This window comes from Blennius ocellaris (assembly GCF_963422515.1).
Source record: "Blennius ocellaris genome assembly, chromosome: 8".
NCBI lineage: Eukaryota > Metazoa > Chordata > Actinopteri > Blenniiformes > Blenniidae > Blennius > Blennius ocellaris.
Window position 1 is genome coordinate 21,297,601 of NC_137657.1, and position 23,807 is coordinate 21,321,407.

The window sequence follows — 23,807 nt, forward strand, 5'->3', positions numbered from 1 at the left end:
AATTCCTTATGGTATGCTCTACCTCCATCTTGTGGGTTTCGACGAGAATTGCAACCAATGTCACTGAACAGCGTCCACCTGTTCACTGTATCTTAATTACATTAGATTAATGTATCCCTGAAATGACACTGGTTTTCTAACGCGACTGAACAAGCCTATAATCAGCTCATTTAGCCACTGATTGCTGACGATCCTGTCAAACTTAACATAAGAGAATGAGGAAGGTGAGAGGTAAGAGCACGTTTTTGATTATATTGTTTCTATTAGGACCACGTGACGTCTGACAACTATTCAAAAATGCACACAAGTAGACTGAACAAACAAACTAACAAATCGACAGCATCCAACGTGCTCGCGCGCTTTGGGGTTTGGTTTAAAAACAAATTAATCCTCGCGTTTACAGTGTGGTATGATTTCCTCTGGCTTTTGGCCTAAACGCTAATCATGACACTTGACAATAAAGCAAAAAAGAACAGCGTGTACCTGTTGCACAGTTCAATTATAGTTCACAAAACAAACATGTTTTTGTCCCACTTTCAGGATGTCACCGGCAACCTGCTTTCTACCTTGTCTCTTGATGCCCAATTAACCCTCTCACGTGGCTTCTGTAGAATTTAATGTAGTATTTTTGTATGTGTTTGTTTTTTTGTTTTTTTTCATTCGTGTTCAGTTCACTACTCATGATCGTAAACCTTTAATGCGCCTTTGTTTACGCGCCGCGCACAAGGCAGTGAGCCTTTTTTGAAATAATCCAGTTTCTCTTGACTTAAATGATTGACTACCAGCCTAGGTCCCGTGACCAGCGAGAGAACGGCGGCTTGTTCCCATAGAAACATCCCAACAGATGAATTCCCATGATGCTCAGCCTGATGGGGAAAACCACACTCAGCCATTTGACTTCGACCGCCACCTGTGGAGTGGCACTGCACACGCACGCAACGTTTTTTTTTCTCCCCGAACGGTGTGTCTTGATAGCAGCTGCTCAGATCCCGGAGAGCAAAACGGATTACTGATATTTTAAACACACAGACATTTTCGTGCAAGTTTTTCCTTTAAATCAGCAACTTTCTCCATTGCTGTGAGTGAACCTTTTCGCCCCGTCGCGCGTCTCCAAAGCAAAGACTTGCGTGACTCTTGTTGTTGCTCCTCGCTACAGCTCGACTCAACATTTGGCCAGGATGCACCAACTCTAATGACATTATAATGGCCCGTGCTCCTTTGTCTCGCAACTGGGATCATCCTGTTGTAAGATCACGTTAACGGACTTCTTTCCTACACGCCGCGCGCCTTTTGCTACTTTTTACGCACAAAGATGAGCTCGGAGAAGCCAAACTTTCTCGCCCAGCCCGTGGTGAAGAACGTGTTCATGTATCGAAATGGTGATCCGTACTACGAGGCTCGTCGGGTGGTGATCAACCAGAAGAGGGTGTGCAATTTTGAGACTTTGCTCAGAGAGGTGACCGCCGGGATCCAGCCGCCGTTTGGAGCGGTGAGAAACATCTACACGCCGAGAGGAGGTCACAAGGTGGACTGCTTGGACAGCATGCAGAGCGGGGAGCAGTACGTCGCAGCTGGGAGGGAAAGATTCAAAAAGCTGGAGTAAGAATCATTTAACATACTCGTTGATCTGCGCAATATTCTTTTAGTACTCGGTGGTTTCTTTTCACTGCTCCGCGGGGGACCTCGTAGGAGAGTTTCGCAGTCAAGCGAGTCTTTAAAGTTTCTGACTCAACAGTTTCACAGCATTGCTGAGTCACAGCTTGAGGCCCAAATGAGATCAGTAACCGACCAGGGAGAGGTGTGCTGTGCCCTGGCCTAAAAATAAGAAGACTTATACAGCAGTTAATGAGATTTGTACAGCCAGTTATTCACAGACTGCAGGGTGAACAAGTTGAGTGACCTGGGACTATGAACGGCAGTTTTTTTGTTAATGGGAACTTCTCATTGAAAAAGATGTGCATTATGTTACAGAACTTTCCTTGGATGTCACCTTCTCATTGTGTTGTTGTATACTGAAATGATAATGCCTGCATGAGTAATTTACCAAATAATTCAATTCAATAAGCACATGTAGAGCATCATGACAATGTTTTTTTTTTTTTTATAGATATTTGACTTTATAGACACACACACACACACACACACACACACACACACACACACACACACACACACACACACACACACACACACAAACCCCATATCTGTTGATTAATTTCATCATTACTTACTTTAGTCTGTCATGTGAAACGTCCATGGTGTTCATGGATATTAGTCATCATCATCAAAGTAACACATTCCCATCATAATCAAAACATTGTTGCAAGATTTCTTTAAATATGAACAAGGGATTACTCACACCACTGCCTGATCAGCTTATACTTACTTACCTCCCTGTCTTTGTTCTCAGTTATCTACAAATTGGCTCCAAAAAGAAGAGGATGTTACAGACACTTCCAATGCAGGTAAGACAAAAGTGTTGCAGAAGCAAACAATTCTTTCTGAGGAGAGCCGATAATAAGGCTGCGTTAGCAGAGAAAGCCATATTGATCAATCAATCCATCAATCTTTATTTATATAGCACTTTTTTATACAGTGAAGTAATACAAAGTACTTTAACAAGAATTAAAAACAGTGCAAAGATAAAACAGATGAATAAAAGTAAAATTAACACACACGCACACATGCAGACACACACACATAAGTGAGGACATGCCTAGTGGTATGAAGATATGGTAGGGCACTGAGGACTAAGGTGAGGAAAGGGCTGCATTTTGGGCCTTCCACACTGGGGGTGGCACAACTATTAACCACAGGGGGCACTTTTTTTAAAAACCTCAATGTGGACTCTGCAGCCCTGAGGTTCCCCGGCAGGCTCTTCCACAAACGGGGGCCATAGGAGCTGAACGCAGCCTCCCCGTGTGTCTTGGTCCTCGTTTGAGGGACAATGAAAAGGCCGGTGTCGGAGGACCTCAGGGCTCATGACGGTCGATATGATAAAAGTAGTTCAGATAAATAGGAGGGTGCAAAACCATTAAGACACTTAAAAACGAATAAAAGAACCTTGAAATCGATACTGAAGGGAACAGGGAACCAATGCAGCGATTTTAAAATAGGCGTGATGTGGGCCCGCCCTCTGGTCCTCGTCAGCACTCGTGCCGCAGAGTTTTGTAAAAGTTGTAGTGGTGATAAAGTTTTCTTGGGGAGGCCAGAGAGCAGGGCGTTACAATAGTCAATCCGACAGGAGATAAAAGCATGCATTAGCACCTCCGTGCTTGCCTGAGAGAGAAATGGGCAGACTCTGGCTATATTGATGTTCATCGTGAATGCGTTGGTTTAACACGATTTGGTTGTTTTAGAATGGGGCTTGTTGACTGCAGCAAAGCAAACCGTGGGCATGTGCAGCCAATTCAAACAAAATATAGTTTGTTTTCGATCAATCATGAGCCAGTTCGAGAAAGGAAAAAGTAAAGGATGATTGGTTTAGGTAACATTGTTAATGAGCCAAAGTATCAGGCTGTTGTGCATTCTAATGGTATGGTTGTGCAGTGAGCGGCACTTCTACAACTATACTCCTGCCTTATTTAAAAAGAACATTCCGGGGCACTCACTTATTAGGAGATGCACAACACACAAATTTACTTGCATTCTTCAATCAAAATGCAAACAGGGCCCAACGTGGAAATTCAAACTCTGTAGTTAAGTAACCATGGGTCAGGGTGCATTTTAGCCATATATCAACCATTATTTCTACAATACCTTTGCTCCACCTTGTCAACATTTGAAGCTGCCACTACATGCAGGATACTTGAGGATTTGGGAACGCCCATGCTGTAAAGATTTAATAAATACCCTTTAAGCGAAGTGTAATGTTGAGCATTCCTCCTCTATTGTTCCGAGCGAGGAATCACTTTGTTGATGTCTCAATGGCCATGCATTATTGATTTATGGATCATAATCAACCCGTCTTTCAATGCATCTTTAATCACTTGCTTATGAAGTCACAGCCAACGCTCGTCCACAGGCTCATCTGCAGCTTCTCTTTCCATATAAAGACCAGCAATCAAGTAGGAATGAATGAACACATGTTCCTGGTAATCTTAGAATGAGAACACTTTGCCGGGAGTGTTTCCTCGCTTGTGTTTGTCACCTGCAAGCTGAGAAACTTCACTCACAGATCACCTTTAGAGTCTGTTTTTGCTTCTGTGATTGCCTGGTGAGCAAAAAGAGAACGCATTTAGCTCCCAAGGACCCTGCTCCCCCTCATTTACCCCACTTAACCTTCCTGATTGGCTCAATTAATGAGAACTCCTGGCTGATGCAGGTAGTTAACATGTTTGATTTTTGCCCTTATTGATTTTGGGGGACTTGCAGGACAAACCAGCCAAGTTTGAAAGACCCTGCATGTACACGTTACATTTTTCAAAGTTTGTTATTTTGGCTGCATCTCAGTATTTACATTTTATCGATGTTCCCATGTTCTCCTTTCTGCTCACACCAGATTTTCAATTGTGTTTACATTTAACCCCCCCCCCCCCAAAAAAAAAAATGCATGGGTTTCTTTTGTTACTGTATGATTACATGCACTTCAGACAATCCACTTTATTCAGATCTGGTTTGAGTAAACAGTAATGATACTAAGCTCATGGAGTGTTTGATGATGAAAATTGGTTCTCGTAGTGATTTCTGTGACAAGTTGAGATTAGGGGCCTTATCAGGAGTAATATTGTGATTAAAGACTGATTTATACATACGGACTAAAGCTGGAGCTGCACAAATTTGGTGTAAAAAGCGAGGTAAATGGTGCAGCCCTAATTTTGATTGTATCCCAGGCTAAAGTGAGCTGAGGAGACTTTTTGACCTCTCTACAATGAAAGATCACATGCAGAAAAAACTAAGGTTCAGTAGAAATCAAATCCTCTGTGGCCCATGTCTTTCGTTGCTTGTTTGTGCACTTTGAAGGTCAAACGGTGAGATAAAAATGCAGCTGCAAGTGTTTCACATTGTTTTGTATTTATGATATGCGTTTTCCGCCTCGAGACATCATGTTAAATTCTATTCGGGCCTCTCCCTGTATTTTGAATGGCCTTATCTCGTCTTGATACAATATATGGGTGTGTTCCGTGTGACTAACATATCTCTGAATAGCTCAACTCTCTTTGTGCTATGGGGCTGTTGAATTTTGCCAGTATCACATCTCAGTTGCCAGGTTGCACTGCCAGACCCCATAAGACTTTTAATACACCTCCTCTGTTATCTCAAAGGATCCAAATCCTCGTCTCAAGAGTCACAGTGGGTTGCGGATGTTATGGGACCAGCGCTCTTTGTGAGGATCACAGGGAACTCATTCTTCAGCTGTCAACACAGATCAGAGACAGACTCTTTTCCTGTGTACAAAAGATTTTCGTCCTTCACTTTTAGACATAAAAGTGTTTGATGTCTTTGTTTGGTGCTCTTGAATTCACTAAAAACAGAAGGTCTCAAAGGTTGGAAATACATTAAATGGTTTTATTTGAACAAATACACCCTGTCACTTACAGAGAAAAATACTTCATTTGTACATGGGTAATAATTTAACTGATAATTTGTACTGTAACCCTTATTGAACTTGTGAACTTGAAATTGTGTAAAATAATCCAAATCTAACCAACTATATTATGTGGCCCAGTTTGCTAAGTTAATGCTGTGTTCCATGTCACTCCCCCTAATAATAAAAGAAAAGGTCATAGGTTTCTATAAATCACAAAGTTTCAAGTAACATAACAGCACTAGCTCTTTGTGAGTATCAATATTGCTCATTTTATTCACAAATACATTTAACCTTACTATGCATAGGCGTCCCTGTACCACAATTCTATGTGCAAATAATTGCAATGGCAGAAAAAAGCCTCAACATGCTACAAAAACATGAAAACACTAATTATGCTAGTATTCATATCACATGCAACCATCTTAGAAATGACAGTTGGGGTCGAAGCTGAAGTGAGTTTACCATCATCAGGATCCAATGGTGGAAGGTTTTTGCTGTACTTTTCACCATGCAGCTCCAAAAATGGCTCGAGATTACAAGTAGTGATGCCACAGAGTTCTAATAACCTTACGATTACGATCACAACAATACTTTGTGCTTGAGCCTTATTATTTTTTCAGGGCATGGGCCCGACCTTGTGTGGTAAGGGAAAGGAGTTAAATGTATTTTATTTATTATTTGGGTTATTATGAAGCTTCGTTTTTTATACGGTTGTTTGCATCACTAACCACATGTTTGTTTATTAAGTAAACTCGAAAGACACATCTTAAAATAGTAGTTACAATGTAAATATTGATATTTAAACTTGACAATCAAGCCATTAAAATAAATACATGGTGTAACAAACCAATAATGTAATTATGGTCAGTAATGACCTGCTAATAATGTGCCAATTTTGTCTTTTTCCAATGTACTGAAATCCATACAGTCATAACTTGCCAATAGTGTAATAAGATATTTGATCTATTATCATAATATTTTGCTAATAATACAAGTTATCACATGATTGAAGTAGCTATGTAATAATGTAAATAAGTGTAATATTTGCAGCCCGAAATGTAATAATCCATAAATAGGGATGGGTTTCTCAGAAATGTCCAGTTTGTTTCTCAAAAATAGGCATAGGATGGGAGAGTGATCATATTCATTAACTGTAGATACGTACATACTATGTAACACTGTTTCCCAGTGGTTGTAGAAGGTATTTTACTGTTTCATTACGTTATTGGCTGTATTACATTCATCATAGCCAAAATTATGTCATTGGTTGTTACACATGGGGTCAGAAATCTATATTTTTGGTAACTGTGGCTATACAAGGTGATGTCAACGTAAGCTCAAGTAAATGACCGTCAATTACAAAGATATTGAACTAAAGTGAACACAGCTAAATGTCCTTTGCAAAGAGTTGTACTTCAAAGCTTCAGTTGTCCTGAATGCTATATTAGCCTTCTGGGTTTTCGATGCTGACTCAGATGTTGACATTGATCCCTGAAGGACAACTCCCTGATGCTTGTTCAGGTCTGTTATTTTGAGCCTCCAACTGCCCCTAAAATCCCAAATGGGCAAAACTTGTCTGCAAACATGCTTTCACTGTAGAATGCCATCCCTTGGTAGTAAGACATATTTTTATGCTTCATCACCAATGTCTGATGTGTGCCAGATCATTTTGACTCTTTTTATTCTTCTTCTTTCAGGCCAAGCCACTTCCACATAATAGAATTGTTGTGTCTGCTCGATTCCTGAAACCCATCAAAGAGCCCTGCACAATATTGTAAGTAGAATTTCCAAAAGCATTTTCCTTTACCGACCGCCTAACATACTCATTTCCATTGACAAATTCATAAATATGTGCTCATTAACTTTAAACTGCATTTCAAAAAGAACAATGAAGTTCAAACAAATGGGAGCTTTCAAAATATGAAAAAACAAAACAAAAATAAGTTTATTTGGCACAAGTTTTATGCAAATTGTACTTCCTGAACAAAACCTGAGCAGATGAAGGACCAAAGGTCATTAAGGTCAAGGATCATAAGTGGTGGCTTTTCAGTTGTGAGATTTGAACCAGGAAATGAAATGCTTCTTTAACAACCACAAGTCACAAATATAAGTAAATCGAAAACTAAGCTGAAAGTATTACCAAATATAAGCACACATACAGTATACAGGTTGGAGAAATAGTGTAGATCACTGGTGTAACATGCCTGAATGCTATGATGGGCTTCTTTTCGGGTTTTCTTAGGAGCTTATTGAAGGTGTGATCTTTAGATTCAGGTGGAGGAGTTGGACACCAGTGGTGGAGGTCAATGATAAAATCTTGAAACCAGTCACGTTCAAAAACTAGAATAATGTACATGTAATACAGTCATCAAAGTTCATTGTCGCGTAGTATTTTTTCAACATGGACACAGTGAATAAATGAATCTGATGGCTCTGGATTGGAAGAAGCTCCTGTCCGGTGTATGTTTAATTTAAATATGAATGCTACGGATGTCTGTATTTAAAAAATACAGACATCCGTTGCTTTTGAGTCTGCTGATTTGTGAAACTGATTTCATCACATTGACTTCAACCATGTGTTTTCTCTCAATTAGTGTGGTAGCAAATGGAGATATCTTGGACCCTGCAGTGCGGCTGCTCGTCCACCAGAGGATGCTGGGCCAGTTCGACAGAGTACTGGAAATGATCACAGAGAAAATGGGATTGAAAGTCCTGGGTGGTGTGCGAAGGTATGCTATAAAGAATCTGAACATATGGCTCTTGTTTATGATATAGTTTCTCTCTCTATTTACCTACATTCTATGCAGCTTCTGGCTGACGCCATATGTTGTGCTATTATAGCAGATGATCTCATTAGGGTTTCTAACATCTTGATGCATTAATTTGCATAAATGATACATCTTCCTACAAATGGCATTTACTGCTCATGTTAACATACATGTCTTTAAAATACACATTTTTCCTATGCGACATTAAATGCCTTTAGTCCTTCTCTGTTATCACTCCTTTCATTAACTATAATAAAGCTGATTCCTCCTACTTTAACCATGACATTATGCACCAAGTTTGACTTGTTTTAAGAAATCTCTGATGTTAAGTAACGTAGGGCCACTTTTTAAAGCTTTTGAGAGGATATGTCATAATATCAATCCTTACAACCACGGGACCTGTTAAACATTAGTACCACAGCTTCTTTTTAGCAGTAATTAGTCCTTGTTACATTTAGATTGCAATGAATCACGGAAATGTCCGTTTCAAACTCGACTCTGTTCTCTTTTTATCATGATTTCACGTGTTTTTCAGCAAACTGGGGCAAAAAGTCTCTTTACAATCTTTGTGTCTCGCTTTAGTCTCTACACGTATGAAGGCCAGCAGGTGAGTGATGGGAATCAGCTGGAGAGCGGTCAGCTTTATGTGGCAGTGGGACGAGAGAGGTTTAAGAAGCTTCCTTATAGCGATCTCCTCTTCACCAAACCACGAGGAACAAGGCGGGCCAGAGGGTAAGACGGGAGATTGAGGATTTGCAGTCTACATCCAATATTATCACTCTTATTTTATTGTTGGCTTCTTTATTTTTGCATGAATTTCACTTATTGACTTGAACATACCAACATACATCATGAGTGTCTATCACTATGTGGACCATCCTTCATGAAGAGTTGTGGAAATTTAAGAATACAGTACTATGGCTACCAGAAGCCATTGTTGGAGACTGTTCAGTCTGTGTTTGTATGTGAACACACAGACAGTCACAGCTAATTACTCCTTCAGGACTGATATCCTTCTCAAGTCCTCTGAAGGCTACATCTCCTGGCACATATTATTTTCAATAGTTGGTGAATTAAAGTCTATATTTTATTATTGCACCTACGGTAAGTAAATACAAACAGGAAATTAAGGATTCTGTTTACTGCGTCGGAGGGGATTTTTAAACGCAGATATGAAAATCAGAATCGGGGCCTTCAAACCTATTTTCTTCATTATTGTTTCAACAATTCTACCAGCTATAATCATTCATCTATTTTGTGCAATAATAATATTTATTTATTTTATTTTAAATGTATATATAATAACACACACATACCCTTTTTTAGTCTTTCTTAAATCTCATGACAATTTTAAAGTGTCATATCTTTATTTTGTGATGTGATAGTTTTTGATGTCATGAATCAAATCATACTTGTCTCTTTCATTTCCAGAATGAAAGCTTATTCTCTGCCGCCCATCTACAGATTCTCAAAGCAAAGTGGAAATGTAAGTATTGCATGTGCTTCTTGCATCATTTATTAAACTGGTTCATAACCCTACCTTTGATAGTAGAAAAGAAAATCCAAGTGCAAAAAAAAAAAATCCTCATCCAGACCTCAAAAATGTGCAAAGTGGTGACAGACTGATTGCAAGTTAAGCCTGATAAATTCTGATATATTCTGTGTCATTGGGCGTATGCTGTAATTCCTAACACTGTTCCATGTTTTGTTGTTAATACAATGTGAAACTGTAAGACGGCACATCTGATCAGCAGTCAGTGAGCTTTAGAAAAACAGATGCAGCAAAGTTGAACAAAACGTAGCTTTTCAACAGTATTACGTTGCTAATAATCTGTCTTTTGCTTTTATTTTGCCACACTGCATGTATAAATCATCTGTCACTGCTACTGAATCTCCCCGCTGTTTTCCTGCAGGGGAAGCCTGCAGCTCGCAGCAGTGACAGTGGAGACGGAGAGTCCAAGACCTCTCCTCTGAGTCAGGATGGCATCAACAAGGAACACCTGTCCTCCATCGTGAGGGAGATCTCTCAGGCCAGACTGCTCTCCTTCAGGAAGAGGAGGAGCGGACAAAGCTTGACTCATGGGACATCTGACAATGGTAATCCAACGCACCAATCAATGGATATGAATGAAATTGAATGCGTGGTTATATTTCAAGGTGACCTGACCCGCTATTTTGTTTTTTGAGCACAATAATGCCATATTTAATATGAAGATGCCGATTATACAGGTGCATATAAAAAAAGATCACGATGAAATAGTCAATTTCTGAACTTTTTCCATATAATTTTAAATGAGTTACATTCAAATCCCAAGCCTTTTCTTGTTTGTAGCTCAGAAACATATGATCTTATATAGTGTTTTTTATTTTGATATTTGTCACACCAAAAGCCATAAATGTCACAGTTAAGAAGTTATGTTGACGCGTTTTATATTTGCCTGTGTAGGATGTACTGTACCCGCTCTTCAGTATTAGTTTTATCTTTATGTCGATTTAAAAGGTAACGGAAATGACAGAGAAGACAAACAGCTGTCCATGTTTTTGTTAGGATTTGCCTTGAGATAGTTTCATGTGTCCTCACCCTAAACATGCTCTATGCAGCAAACTTTGAAGCCTCTCAAAAAATTTACATTTTTCAAATGTAATCTCAATCGACAAAAGCCACAGTGATCCCCTGTGCAAAGTATGAGTTGTTTTTTTTTTATCAAGAATTATCATGGTGTCACATCAATAATTTTCTCTAATCTGTTAATTCCAGTTGTCTCATGTGTCACAGACAGTAGCCTATTTACCATAAAGACCACAAGCTATATAAACAAATGATGTAATGCATTATCTGTGCAATCTTATGTAACCTGCTGCATGCCTAAATGCCCACATAGTGGCACTGTTGCTCTTTATAACATGAAGCTGGAAATATTGAAAGTAGGTCTCGGATGATGACATTGCCACTTATGAGAAGAAACACATTACGTCATCTTTTAGGCTTACGATCAGTATATTATCATGTCCCCTTGCAACTTTTGCTTTATTCTTTAGTTTATTTTTTTATTATTTTTAAGACGAGCTTTCATTTCTACTTTAATACTGTGGGGACACTGACAGTAGCTTTAGGTAATGTGTAGATATATTGGTATATTAGCTCTAGTAAAAAGAATGCAGATGTTGTGCAGGCTGCTGCTGACCTTATAATACCTGCCCCTGTGGTGCAAACCACATTACGTCATCTCGCAGCTCCTTGTGGATGTTGCTTGTTTGCTCCTCTGGCAAAAACCGTTGACAGCAGCAGCCCAAAAGGAGCGTGGAGAATTTGTATCTGTGGTTCAGGGGGAGCTGGCATTTTGCATCAAAAGAAAGGATTGAGGCGTGTGTGTGCGCGCCTGTTTGTCTATTGGATTCTGTTAATGCCATCCTCAAAATCCTCTGTATCAAGATGGCATGTCCTCTAGTTTTTGCAGGAACAGAAAAAAAACAAAAACATGTTACATTATTGGTCTCCTTGGATGACATTGACCAGAAATTAAATTAACAGACAGACAGTATTGAAAACAAGATTGGGCACGGGATCCGATTGCTTTGAAGGTCTTTGAGAGAATTTCACTTTCACGTGCACTCTTCATTGTTTGGCCTATACGTGATGTAGTCTGTCGCTGTCCATGGTGCTGAATTCTTTTCATATACTTCATATACATACTGTAAGCTGAGGTTTCTCCAAACCACATTCATTTTTTTCCCCTCAATGTTCAACCGAGAAAAATTCCCCCAAAATAATATGAGCCCATATAAGTCCCCAAGAGCAAGCACAGGCAGTCAGTGGCCTTTTCAAAACAATGAAATTGCGTTTTAACTGGCATATTTCAGTGCAGCCAAGCTCAGAGTTGCTGTAATATTTAGCTTGTCTGTATCACTGGAGTGTTTGCATCACCTTTTTATGATGATTCACAACAGCACAGGGTTGTTTTTAGTGTTATTTTCCCTGTGGGAAATCTTACCCTGGGCTGGATTTGAGGTAAACGTATCTCATACTGGTGCCAGGAGGAACTTGGCCAAAAAGTTAGCTGACTGGCAGAGACTGTGGAAAGAGCCCAGCATGAAACCCACACTTCAGATCGCTGATGCGCTGGAACACTGGAACAAAAGCAAAAGATTATTATAAAGGTGTCATGTCATTATAAACTAGGTTGGGGGATCAAGACGTGTATGTCATTGAGATAAGCCAGCAGATGATGGAGAAATGGAGACAAAAATGAGACGGTGACCCTGTAACTAGAGATTCCCCCTCTGTTCTGTGCCGACTCTGTTGTGACAGCGAGGTTATAGTGTGTGTGTGTGTCTGTGTGTGTGTGTGTGTCGGTACGCCGATCCCCATTATTCACTGTCTATCAGCTTGCTGGGAGCCAGACTGAGGATAACTCCAGCAGTTTCTGTCTGGTATATTGTAAAGCTTGGAACTTTTCTGCTTCATTAGAGTGAACCCAGCGGTGAGTGACGGCAAAGACAAGGGGGAGGAGGTGGGACAAGTCATGCAGCAAAGGTCATAGAATGAATTTGAACTTACTATAACAAAGACATCTGGCTTAAAAGACTGAACCAACATGACACATTGCCTGTCTTGTGCCTCACCTAACATAGTTCTGCTTTATGGAACCACATTTGGGTACATTATTGGGCCAATTTTGCCAGTGTTGGCTTTTGTTTTCAAAAACATGTTCCATTTGTAATGAGGCAATTAGCGGGTGTTGCTAACCTCAAAATAGGAATAGGATGTTCATCACGGTTCTCTTTGTTAAGGCACCTTTGTGACCGATTCTGTTAATGGCTCCCATGAGGGAGAAGAGAGGAGAGGGAAAGCAAAAGAGGCACGAGTGTGTTTGGTCAGGTGAGTGAAGATGGGATGTAAAGAGAAGGCAAGATAAAAGAGAAGGCTAAAGAAGTGGGAACAAAAGGTCAAGATGATGGAGGGAGAGGAAACATTAAGAGGAAGAAGTGGGAAAAAAAATGGAGTACAGGTGGAATCAAATAGTGAATATGATGAATAGCCTGAGATGATGAAGCGCGAGTGCTCAGTGGGGAGAAAAAAAAGAGATGTTGAAGGGTACAGGGATGGGTGGGGTTTGGATGATTGCCTTTCATTTGGATAATCTCTCCATTTAGAGTCATCAAAGCAGATTTTTACTTGCCTGCGCCCCTCGCTGGGGCCAAATTGCTACTCTGGAAATCAACAAAAGAGTCTTGTACTTCAAGAAGGAAGGACTGCATTTCCTCTTGCACAAACCTTTCAGTCAAAGATAGAGAGAAGGGTGTCGACTGATTATCCCAACTTTTCACATGCTTTGTTCGTGCCTCCTGCAGGCAGTAATAAGGGAGAATGCTAATTAAACCCAGAGGTGGAGAGCCACAAGTTATATTTATTCTGGTCCTTTAAGTACTTTTGTAATTATTTTGAGTAAATCATACACGTTGAAGTTGTTTTAGCGAATTTTAGTATTTAAACCTGATTTTTCCAGAGAAGAAGGTGTTTCAGTTATCAAAAAGCATGTGAGAAATTGCTGGATGCTATAAAGAAATTGCATAATAACAGTGAATATTGGTGTTCTAAGTTCAACTAATTGTCCTTTTGCACTTTTGGCAAACTACAGATTCATTAAAATCCAGAATATGAATAAAAGAATGCATTAAAAATCTAAGCACAGTATGAATTAACAATACAGTTTTGTGACAGTAAGTGGACTGATGGGTACTCAAAAGAGACCACTTCCTCTCACCTACAGAGCAGTTTTAAACTCTGTTATCTCCTCACCGTGTTTGAATACGGATCATCCTGCTTTTGTTTAACATTTGTATGTCTGGTGATGGCGAGTTCCCAATAACCCAGCGAGCGCCGTCCGTACCCGCATTGAAACCTCAAGGGCATCCGCACTCTGCACAAAACCTCCCTGGTCTGAATAGCCCGCTGCCTTCTTTTGGCGCACAAGGCTCCAGCTTTGAACGTAGAAGGAGCCAGTTCAATTTATGTTACATGAAGGATGCACATTATTTTCAGTCCCACGATTTTCCTTGAAGGGTGTTTGATTCAAAGTCTGTGGAAAAAGAAAGAAAAAGAAAACATTCTTTTTATTATTTGCAAGTTGAATGTGAGAGAAATAAAGGTGTGTGTGTGCGTGTGTGTGTGTGTGGCGTGTTTGCGCGCATGTATTTGCACAAGCCATCCAGCCGGCTCAACCTTCTGCCTCCCCATGTCATAAAATGTGATTCTGCCTTTGGGAATTAGCGCTTTTAGCATATGTATCCATAATGCCTGTCAGAGTGAAATAGGGTTCAAAACAGCGATGCAAGGCAGAAGACATGTACACAAAGAGTCCGCGTGTCAAAAAAAAAAAAAAAAAAAAAAAGCTGAGCAGCGAGGGATGAGAGATGGCAACACTTAAAGGAAGATTTTTTTTTTTCCCCATTTGCAAAGTTCCTGTAAAGTGCGGCTTGCGCTGCCTGTTTTACGTGCTCTTGCACACATATGGCACATTTCAGACACCACGGCCATCCTCGTCTATCCTTGCATTCTTCAATTTCTTTCATCTCCCCCCTTTTTTTTCTGCCTCGGCACAGGAAAGGTTCTTCATTACCCTTTGATGCAGGATTACTGGATTAAAGAGCAGGGTAGCTCTACTAATCTGCCACATTAATCTGTTAACAAGTGTTTCAGCTGTGACATACAACAGTGCTGGATGTGACACACGGGGCATAGGGTTAGGCTAATGTATGACACTTTCAATGGCATCCTTTTTTTTGTCATGTCTGTTGTGTCTAATCTAGCCTGCGTTGCACGTTTTTGGTTTTACGCTTATCTGAACCCTCGTGATAAGAACATTTGTTGGGTTTGTATCAGCGTGAGACACTGGGACAGCTTTGACACACAGACCCTAAATGGCAAAGGCAAATAAGTGACATTTTGTGGATGAATGAAGTTTACATTGCGTGTGGAAGCTGGGTTTAGGGGAGCGTTTGAAATGGCTGAAGTTGCCAAATTGAACTGTTTGCATTACTGAGTCACTCACCGTGAAACATGCAAAATGTTATATTGGCATTTCTCGCCCTCATACTAGAGAGCATAAAGAGATCAGAACATTATAGGCAGAACAGACATGTAAGAAAATATATTTAAAATCAAATTTGATTAAAATTAAAAGTTTTAGTCTCCAAGTTCCAGCACTTATTATTGTAAACCTCACTACTAGCTCTGTGTTGCCATTTCTGTTTTTCACTGTTCTTATTACAGCAATCAGGCCAAAACCATTCATATCAAAACCCTCATTATGAAGATACCAGATGGTAAGACTTCAGCTAACAGCGACAAAAGTGAGCGAGAACAAGGTCCCTGAATTATTTAAAAATTTAACAAAAGCCATGACCTTTATAAATATTACTCCACCTGTCTGACTGAAACATTGTTAATCGAAGCTCTTCCTTGATTTAATGTCAAAGCTATCTAAACAGGACTACAGTAGCTATGAAGAATTTTCTGGACTACTTAAAAAAAGCCATTGTCAGAAAATGGTGCTATTGAGTCAGAAAAATCTTGCGGGGGATTACTGTGGTGATGTTTGGAGTGTAATGATGCCGTTTTGACCCGAAAAACACCCGAAAAACCCTGCTTGTGTTTCTGTTGGTCACAGCAAGTCAGAAAATATGAAGATCATTGCTCACAGATTATTTAAATGAGGAATTTTTAATTATCTAAACAAAACATTAAAGGTCTTATCAAACAGAAAAAAAAACAGAAAAATGTAACACTGCTCACCATCCACGTGAAAACTGAGCTGTGATCTCCTGAACTCCACTTGCACTTTGTATCTCCAATAACGTCTCGGAATTCCGAAACGTATGGTACGCACCATAACCGCAACGCTTTCACAATAATTAGGACATCCATCGGAGGTCACCATAAATCTTACCTTCCTGCTGTATTAAGTGCAGTTGTGCATTTCTGCTATATATTTATGGGACTGATCTTAACCACCACCGCTTGCCATTCATGCTGCTCTGCCTCGAGAATCCATGATTTACATGAAAGTATGTGTGTAAGCATCGGCAAACAAGTGTTGAGTCATCACATCTTCAGATTTTATACAAAGCATCATTTAGATTTTTTTTTTCTTCTCCATCGCCATAAACTAAACAGGAGATGTGGTCTCTCACGTGGTAGCGGGCCATACAGTCATTAAAGGTTTTAACAGGACCTTGGTCAGTGACTGGAGCACACTTGCTGAGTGGCAACATTTCATAATTACCATTCAGAGTTACTGCCCAGGTTGTTTTACACCCTACTATAACTCAGGCATGTGCTGAGTGGATTAAATCAACTGGCTGTAAATAAGCAATTTACCATACTGTAGGGTGATACTCAAGGAGTGTTATGTAAAGTAATTTATTTACATTAAGTAGTATTTCAAGCTCTGAGTGTTAATTTAACAGTGTAGAGCTAATCTGCTGAGAGTAGAATTGGCTTGTCGACGCCATGTCAACAGTTCCTTCGATTTTTATTTTTTTTTGAAAATTGTACCACACCATGCAAAGTGATCGGTTTTAATGTGGAATCCCCAACCTCCATTGTAAAATGATCCAATTTGAGTTAGAGGAAGCTCCATTGGCATTTTTCAGTAATTTCATCTTCCCATAAAAGATTTCATGTTGTAAAACAGCAACAAGTACAAGTTTAACAGGATTGTTTTGAACATTTTAACCCAGGGGTGTTAAACATAAAGCTCGTGTGCCAAAATCAGCCTGCAAGAGACTCCAATCTGGCCCGCCAAACCTCCAAGGAAATCTTAAATTTAAACAAAAAAGTACATTTAAAAAAATAAATAAATAAAGAAGACTACAGTGAGACCTCAACTGAGATATCTGCTGTGAAAGTTAGATGCCTTGTTAGCAAATTAGCCTCAAGGCCATGCTGTTATGAATTTGTAAAAACATGCATGATGCAACAGCTACAAGAGAAGTTTTCTGGACAGTTCACTGTATTTTATACCATAAAGTATCATTAAAATTGGCTTTATGTTAAATTTGTTACATTTTCCTTGGTAATTGTTTGTTTATTGTGAAAATGTAGACATTAAACTGTACATTTCAAATCTAACGGTCATTGTGGCACTGTTTGACCGGTCCGGCACACGATGAAATTGGACTTTATATGGTCCCTGAACTAAAATGTGTTTAACACCCAAGTTTTAGGCTTTTGAATACCCTTTCCAAGGTGGAAAATTGCAAATATTCCATGTCTGAGCATTGACAACATGTTCTGATCCTGGAAATCTTATATCCGCAACAAACTAGAGTCAGAAATTTGCCTTAAAAACAACAACAACAAAAAAACAAACAAAGAAAGTAGTGGGGGTGATTTGACAAAAGCATACATGCATCTTGAGCGACCCTCTTTGTGGTTTCATTTTTACTGAAGACTGTGTTCTTCACCTGGCTAGAAACAGATGTCCCGTGGAGTTAAGGACTTGATTGCACTGTATAACTTCATCTCAAACATGCTTCCTGGAGAAGTGGGAAAGCTTTCACGTGTGGTATTAGAGTGTGGCCCTTTCATTCCATTCAGAGAAAGAAAATCTTGGTTCACATGTAGGTTCATTACCCAACTCCCTGCTAAGTTAAAATCATTGCTACCGATTCTGTAAACAAGCAAAGATTGCAGCAATCGCAAGGATAAATGAGAAGCTTCATCTTTTTTTCCCCTTCACATAGAGTTCTGTGTCAGGCTATGGGTTCATCTGGGAAAACAAAACAATGGCAGTAAGGCTGAAATGTGTGTTTGTCGGTGTGAGTGGTCATGAAACTCTCTTTCAAAACTGGGATCACATTACTTGTGGGGTGCCACTCGTTGCTTAAAATGTAGGTGCCCACATCAGTTTTTGTGGTAAAATGTGTTAGAAAATACAGTTTGCAAACATGTGTGAGTATATCCAGGTTTTTTTTTTTTTTTTTTTTATTGCTAATCTCAATCGGACTAATTGGTGACTCTAAAACTGCCTTTTAGTGTGAATGTGTGTGATTGTCTGTATGCCTGGTGAGGGACTGGTGACCCATTCAGGGTGTACAATGCCATCTGACCAACTCCAGCTTCTTTGGAGCTTCACTGCCAAAGTGAGGAAGTGTGGAAGATAAATGGTGGGATGGACCTAAATCTGTTCACACAGACACATTATGGAGTTCTTCACAAGAAAAAAACCAAAAAGTGTGCGTGCGTGTGTGTGCGCGCATGTGTGTGTGTGAACCCTAAAAATGAGATTTGCTTGTTAAGGGTTGTGAATCATTTATATAGACTATTGCTTCATCTTCAGTTGTTTTTTCATCACACCTTCTTAGAAAAACACTCATTTATTACTTCACCCTCCAAGACAATGGCAGCGAGACCCATTTATATGACTAATTAAACCCACTTACAGTTGCATCCTTGTTTTACCTCAAAATGATGGATGAGATGCTGTGCTACCTAAGAAATCTGGTTGTGCTGAGCTCTGTGTGTCTGTGTGTGGATTTGCCTGATCATGAAAGAGAATTTCAAGTCAGAAACATTTTACACTCACTCTACTACACGTACACAAAGCTGCCCAACCATCTGTAATGCTGAAATCCAGATCCACTGGATTTAATGAAGAGTAAGAAGGAGAGGTTCTAAATATTGTATTTAATTTGATTTAGCATTTTCATGAGCCTGTGCCTCATCCTCAAATCACGTTAAGATGTTTAGAGTCATAGCAGCTCATCCACTGCTTACTGCTTACACTCAATCGTTTGGCCCTTGCTGTTAATGAATGCGGGTGATTTCCATAAAATATTCTTAAAGAGGTCCGATATTATTACCATAGCGTTTCATCTTCCACCATGGCCAAACTTCAATCAGTTTTGCATTTGAAATGCATTAAATGTCTCCATAAACTCTTCTAATCTCTTCCCGAGTCATTTTTCTTCTTTAACTGAGATGTGTAGAAAGGGAAACTAATATTAAAGACATTAATTACACTGTGCTGTTTTTCTTTTTCTTTTTCTTTTTTTTCCCTTCCACCGCTCGTTTGCTGCATATTTCTGATTGGAATTTTCAGTCTCATCCAGTGTTTCAAAACAAGTGTGTAATTATGTTGTTTATCAGAGCGTATAGTTGTATTCCTCTTATGATGTTTAGGGTTAATTACTCCAAGGTCTTTGATGCACATGTTCGCATGGAAGCTGAAAAGCTTCATATTCATTTTGCACTCCGACACACCGGCTCCACTGAGCTGATTGCTTGAACCGAAACCGGTGTGGAGCTGGTATTGACTATGAGATGGCTTCATTTAAATACTGAGACCCATAGTTTGTTGATGCAGATGTTTAGATGGTGAATGGACTTCATTTGTATGGTAAGATTTTACCACTTCAGCTTTTAACTGATCAGTCACATTTACCCTTTCACACACATCATTAACACTCAGCTGACAGCTGCCACGCAGGGCGATCATGCACCACTGCGGGCGACTGGAGGGTTCAGAGTCTTGCCCAGTGACATTTAAGCATATGGGGGTTTGAACCACTTATCGCTGGTTTGGAAGCTCCATCAACTGAGCCACGGTGTTGCTATAAGTGACGTCGGGCTTTACATCTGCAACAAACTTATGTCAGGTTTGTCTTTCTACCCGTCTTGTCACCTTGAATAGTCATTCTGGTTGAATGGAGCTTTGTGCCAGAGCAGACCGAACTTTACAGAGAGAGAGTGGACCAGAACGAGTCCCTGGAACAAATCATGTTTGTGCATGTTGATGTCTAGTATTACCTAGAACTAATGGGTATGTTTAGTATTGCCTGTGGTGATGATTGTGCTAATTACTGCAGCCTTGATAATAAAAAATGATGATGGAGATGATAGTGATCCAAAGTGACATTTAGATCATTAACTGAGCTTGTAAAATATTTACTGGCTCTCTCTGGCAGGTTTCCATTGTCTGGAGGAAGTTGTTTACGTGAATGATGGTGTTGGGTTGCTCCTCTTGGCCACCAGGTGTCACTCTTGTGCTGTGTTTGGTGCCGCCTCATGTGGGTGCTGAATGAAAGCTGTGTAATTTCAACAAGTCTTAAGCAGGATAAAGAAAGCTTCCTTATTTATAGGGCAGGTTTTATGGATATCTTGGGGGAAATAATTTGCTGTGACTTGAATGTGTTAGTGAACACACATGCTTTTTTTTCATGCAGTGTATATAGGTATTTTTATTCATAAAGTGTGAAAATGCATTCTAATTAGTGTGAGGAGTAAAATCTCAGTGACCACAGTTTTGTTTTGCCACCTTTTGTTTCAGCTTTGGCCCAGGCAAGTCAAGCCCACTTGCACACATTTTTACAGTATAAAATAATTGTCTCAAATTTACACCAGGACACTTGGACACTCGTTATTTACTTTACACTTGCCCCAACAAGTGCATGAAAGAGGCAATATAACACATGAAGATGAAACACTCCTCCTGTAACATACACTTTTGTAAAATGGACTTCACATATTTACAATCGGTATTTTCAGATGACCTGGAATCAAAGGCTGATGATGGAAACACTGTGGGTAAAACCAAGCAAGAGGAACCAGCTAAAGAGGTACGCACATGCACTCCTGTCGCAGTCCTGACATCATTGCAGAATAGCTTGCTTTATGATTGAGATATCACTGCTGATCACAATGCTTACAGAATATCTGTTAAACTATTTATAGCTCTAAATTGTTTCTGTGGTACTACCGCATTACAGAAACCTGATGCGGATGATGTAAACTCTGCCGAGGAGAGCAGCGAAAAGGCCGAGGGGAAAGAGCAAGCTCCCCCGGCAAACGCCACCAAAGAAGAGAAGAAGGAAGAGCCTGAGACAAATGATAGGAATGAGGGAGAAGGTGAGGCGACAACAGAGGAGAAGGTGGAAGAGGGCACCGCCGAGAGTAAGGAGGGAGACAAGAGTCAGGAGCAGGGGTCCAGCGGCACTAACAGTGATAAGGACCAGGACAGTAACGAGAAGGAGGACGGTAGCCATACATCTTCTGAGGGAGAAAAGGTGCAAGAAAAATCTGTAGCGGACAAGCAAGATAAAGGGAGCAGCGACGCAGAAAAAGGCGGTGAAGCCGACGCTAACGATGCAGACACGGGCGAGAAACGGAAAGAGAGCAAAGACACTGAAGAAGCAGGTAAAAGTCAGTCGGATAACGAGACAAGAGAGAAAGTTGTCGATAAAACCCGCAGCAGCAGCAGCAGCAGTGGCGAGTCTAACCAAGAAGAAAATGGGAGCAAAGTGAAAGAAGAAGTGACTGAAGAGGGCAAGGTGAATGGAGAGGTCAGTGCAGACGACGAGGTGGAAAGTGAAGCAGAGCTCAACTCGGAGGAAAATAATTCAGCCACTTCCAAAGAGGCTGCAGCCAATGGAGAGAAAGAGGAGGGTGATGACAAGAGTAAAAAGTAGATGAAATAAAAAAAAGAGGACAAAAAGTCAAAGTAGCTGGCTGAGAATCCAAATCTTTGATCGACTGGCTATTATGTGCAACAGTACTCTCAAACTTTTAGGGTGCACTTTGATGAAACCACTATTATTATATTTACAACAAATAAATCAAAGCTACAGCAATATACATTTATTGTGCATTAAGTAATTCTCTTCTCCTGTGGTAGTGAATGATGGCGATTAGTTAAAGTAGTGATAAACTAGTTACTGGACTGATTTAATTTTTTTTTTAAACTGTGAGTTTATACTAGTAACTTGTTTTTGATTGGTTTGTATGTAGAGCGTATTTGTGTTCTCTCCAAAGCAGATGATGCAAATGAACTTTTAAGTGAGTAAATTAAGATACATGTAATTCTGTATGTGTCTGAATGATAAGTCAACCTATGAATATAATTTTTAAGTCTCATTTTAAATTAATAATATTCCATTTCAGTTATGTATCATGTTAAATGAATGTATTTATATCCATGGCCAGGAAATAAGACCAAAAATAAATAAAAACAAAAATACTAACTGCACTGTGAGTATACTCTTTTCTGCTTAGTATGCTTCCACAAGGACTTACAGTCTGCACTGTTTCAGCAGTTTCAAATTGCTGGAATGACTTTTGCACAGCCATGGGAGCTAATCTCGCTAACGGCTCGGGGCTAACTACTTCCATGGAGTTAATGCAGGGACTGACCTTTATGAACCAACTGGGACTGACATTAGAAGACCTGCAGGGTAAGACCTACTCTGGGGGCTCACTCCACACATTGGTAGAATCACTCCCATTGATGTGAAGTTTAAGTAATTTTAAGCACTTACTGCTGACTAGTTTATGAGGAAAGGAGAGCTATGATCGTACAGATGTTTCACCATTTAGTACTGTTTTTTTGGTTGTATCTTTTAAAGTGGAAAGTCCTTGGGTAAAAAAAACCAAATATATATATATATCAGTGGAGGAAGGCTACATACTGGACTAGTCACCAGTCCATCTCAGTACAAATAAAGAGACCCACAACACAAACAATTCAAACTAACCAACTAACAACAATTCCAACTAACCTCTGAGGGACTGAGGGAGGAAACTCAAGCGATCTCAACTCCAAAAGCCCCACTGAACCCAGACTTAAATCAGGAATATTTTCTCTGAAATAAAATGTGTTTTATTTGTTCTCATGTCTCAAGGGCTGCTGCACTGGTTGAACAGTGCTTCAGTGGAAAGAGGGGCGAAAGTGCTCACCACTACATCGCTTTTGGCAGTGCAGCGATTAGCAATTTGAGCCGAGTGATGCAATACACTGTGAAAGTTTCTTTGTGGTATAATTAATGTGGACACTTTGATATACAGATTTTCCAAATGCAATTTTGTTTATATTCCTCGTCGCTTACTGTAGGAAATAATTTATTTATCATATTACAAGTGATCAGCTCTTTGCAAAACACTTCTCAACAGAGATTCATCCACCTCAGCCAAGATTCCACAAGGTCTGTCTTCAAAAATGTAATTCCAGTTGAGCAAAAAGCACCACTCTTGTGAAAGCAAAGCTTCCACTTTTAACCCCTCATTTTGCTTCCCTGTTTTTACCCTGAAGCCATGCTGTACAGAGCCACTATGAAGTGCCTCCTACAGGCAGGAAGTAGGATTGTGAACTGTGATCTCATTCTGTTCATGATGGCCTCACCCCCCCCCCCCCCCCCCTCGTCCTTGCATCTGCTCAAATTGGGATCCATACAGTCGATGTGTTGGTGAGTCACCGTCCCACGGGAGACGTGAAACCTGGGTGAGAGGAAGAGGGAGAGGGGGGAGAACGCAGTGGAGCAGAGGCAGCGGGGGCGGAAATGTGTTTGTGAGTCATAAGGCCTGGCTGGTTAAGGTGATGATCCTGACTATGCTATTTCTGGAGTCGCCATCAATTTAGTTTTACCTTCTGGACTGGCTTTATGACAAATGCTCTCTCTGGTTTTCTTCAGTTAAAGCAATAGTATGTAAACCATTTCAGTTACCCTGTACGTGC

The 23,807-nt window shown here is 40.0% G+C and overlaps 1 protein-coding gene across 1 annotated transcript; it reads left to right on the plus strand.

Annotated features, from left to right (window-relative positions):
• Nucleotides 1-1,312: 1,312 nt before the first annotated feature.
• On the plus strand, nt 1,313-21,768 carry LOC308133249 (doublecortin domain-containing protein 2-like; the record flags this gene model as incomplete). Its single annotated transcript, XM_080500550.1, has 9 exons — nt 1,313-1,599; nt 2,411-2,465; nt 7,228-7,304; nt 8,125-8,259; nt 8,881-9,030; nt 9,730-9,784; nt 10,212-10,395; nt 20,849-20,919; nt 21,070-21,768. 9 exons carry the CDS (start codon nt 1,313-1,315, stop codon nt 21,766-21,768), a joined length of 1,713 nt encoding a protein of 570 aa, XP_080356676.1.
• Between the last annotated feature and the right edge of the window lie 2,039 nt (nt 21,769-23,807).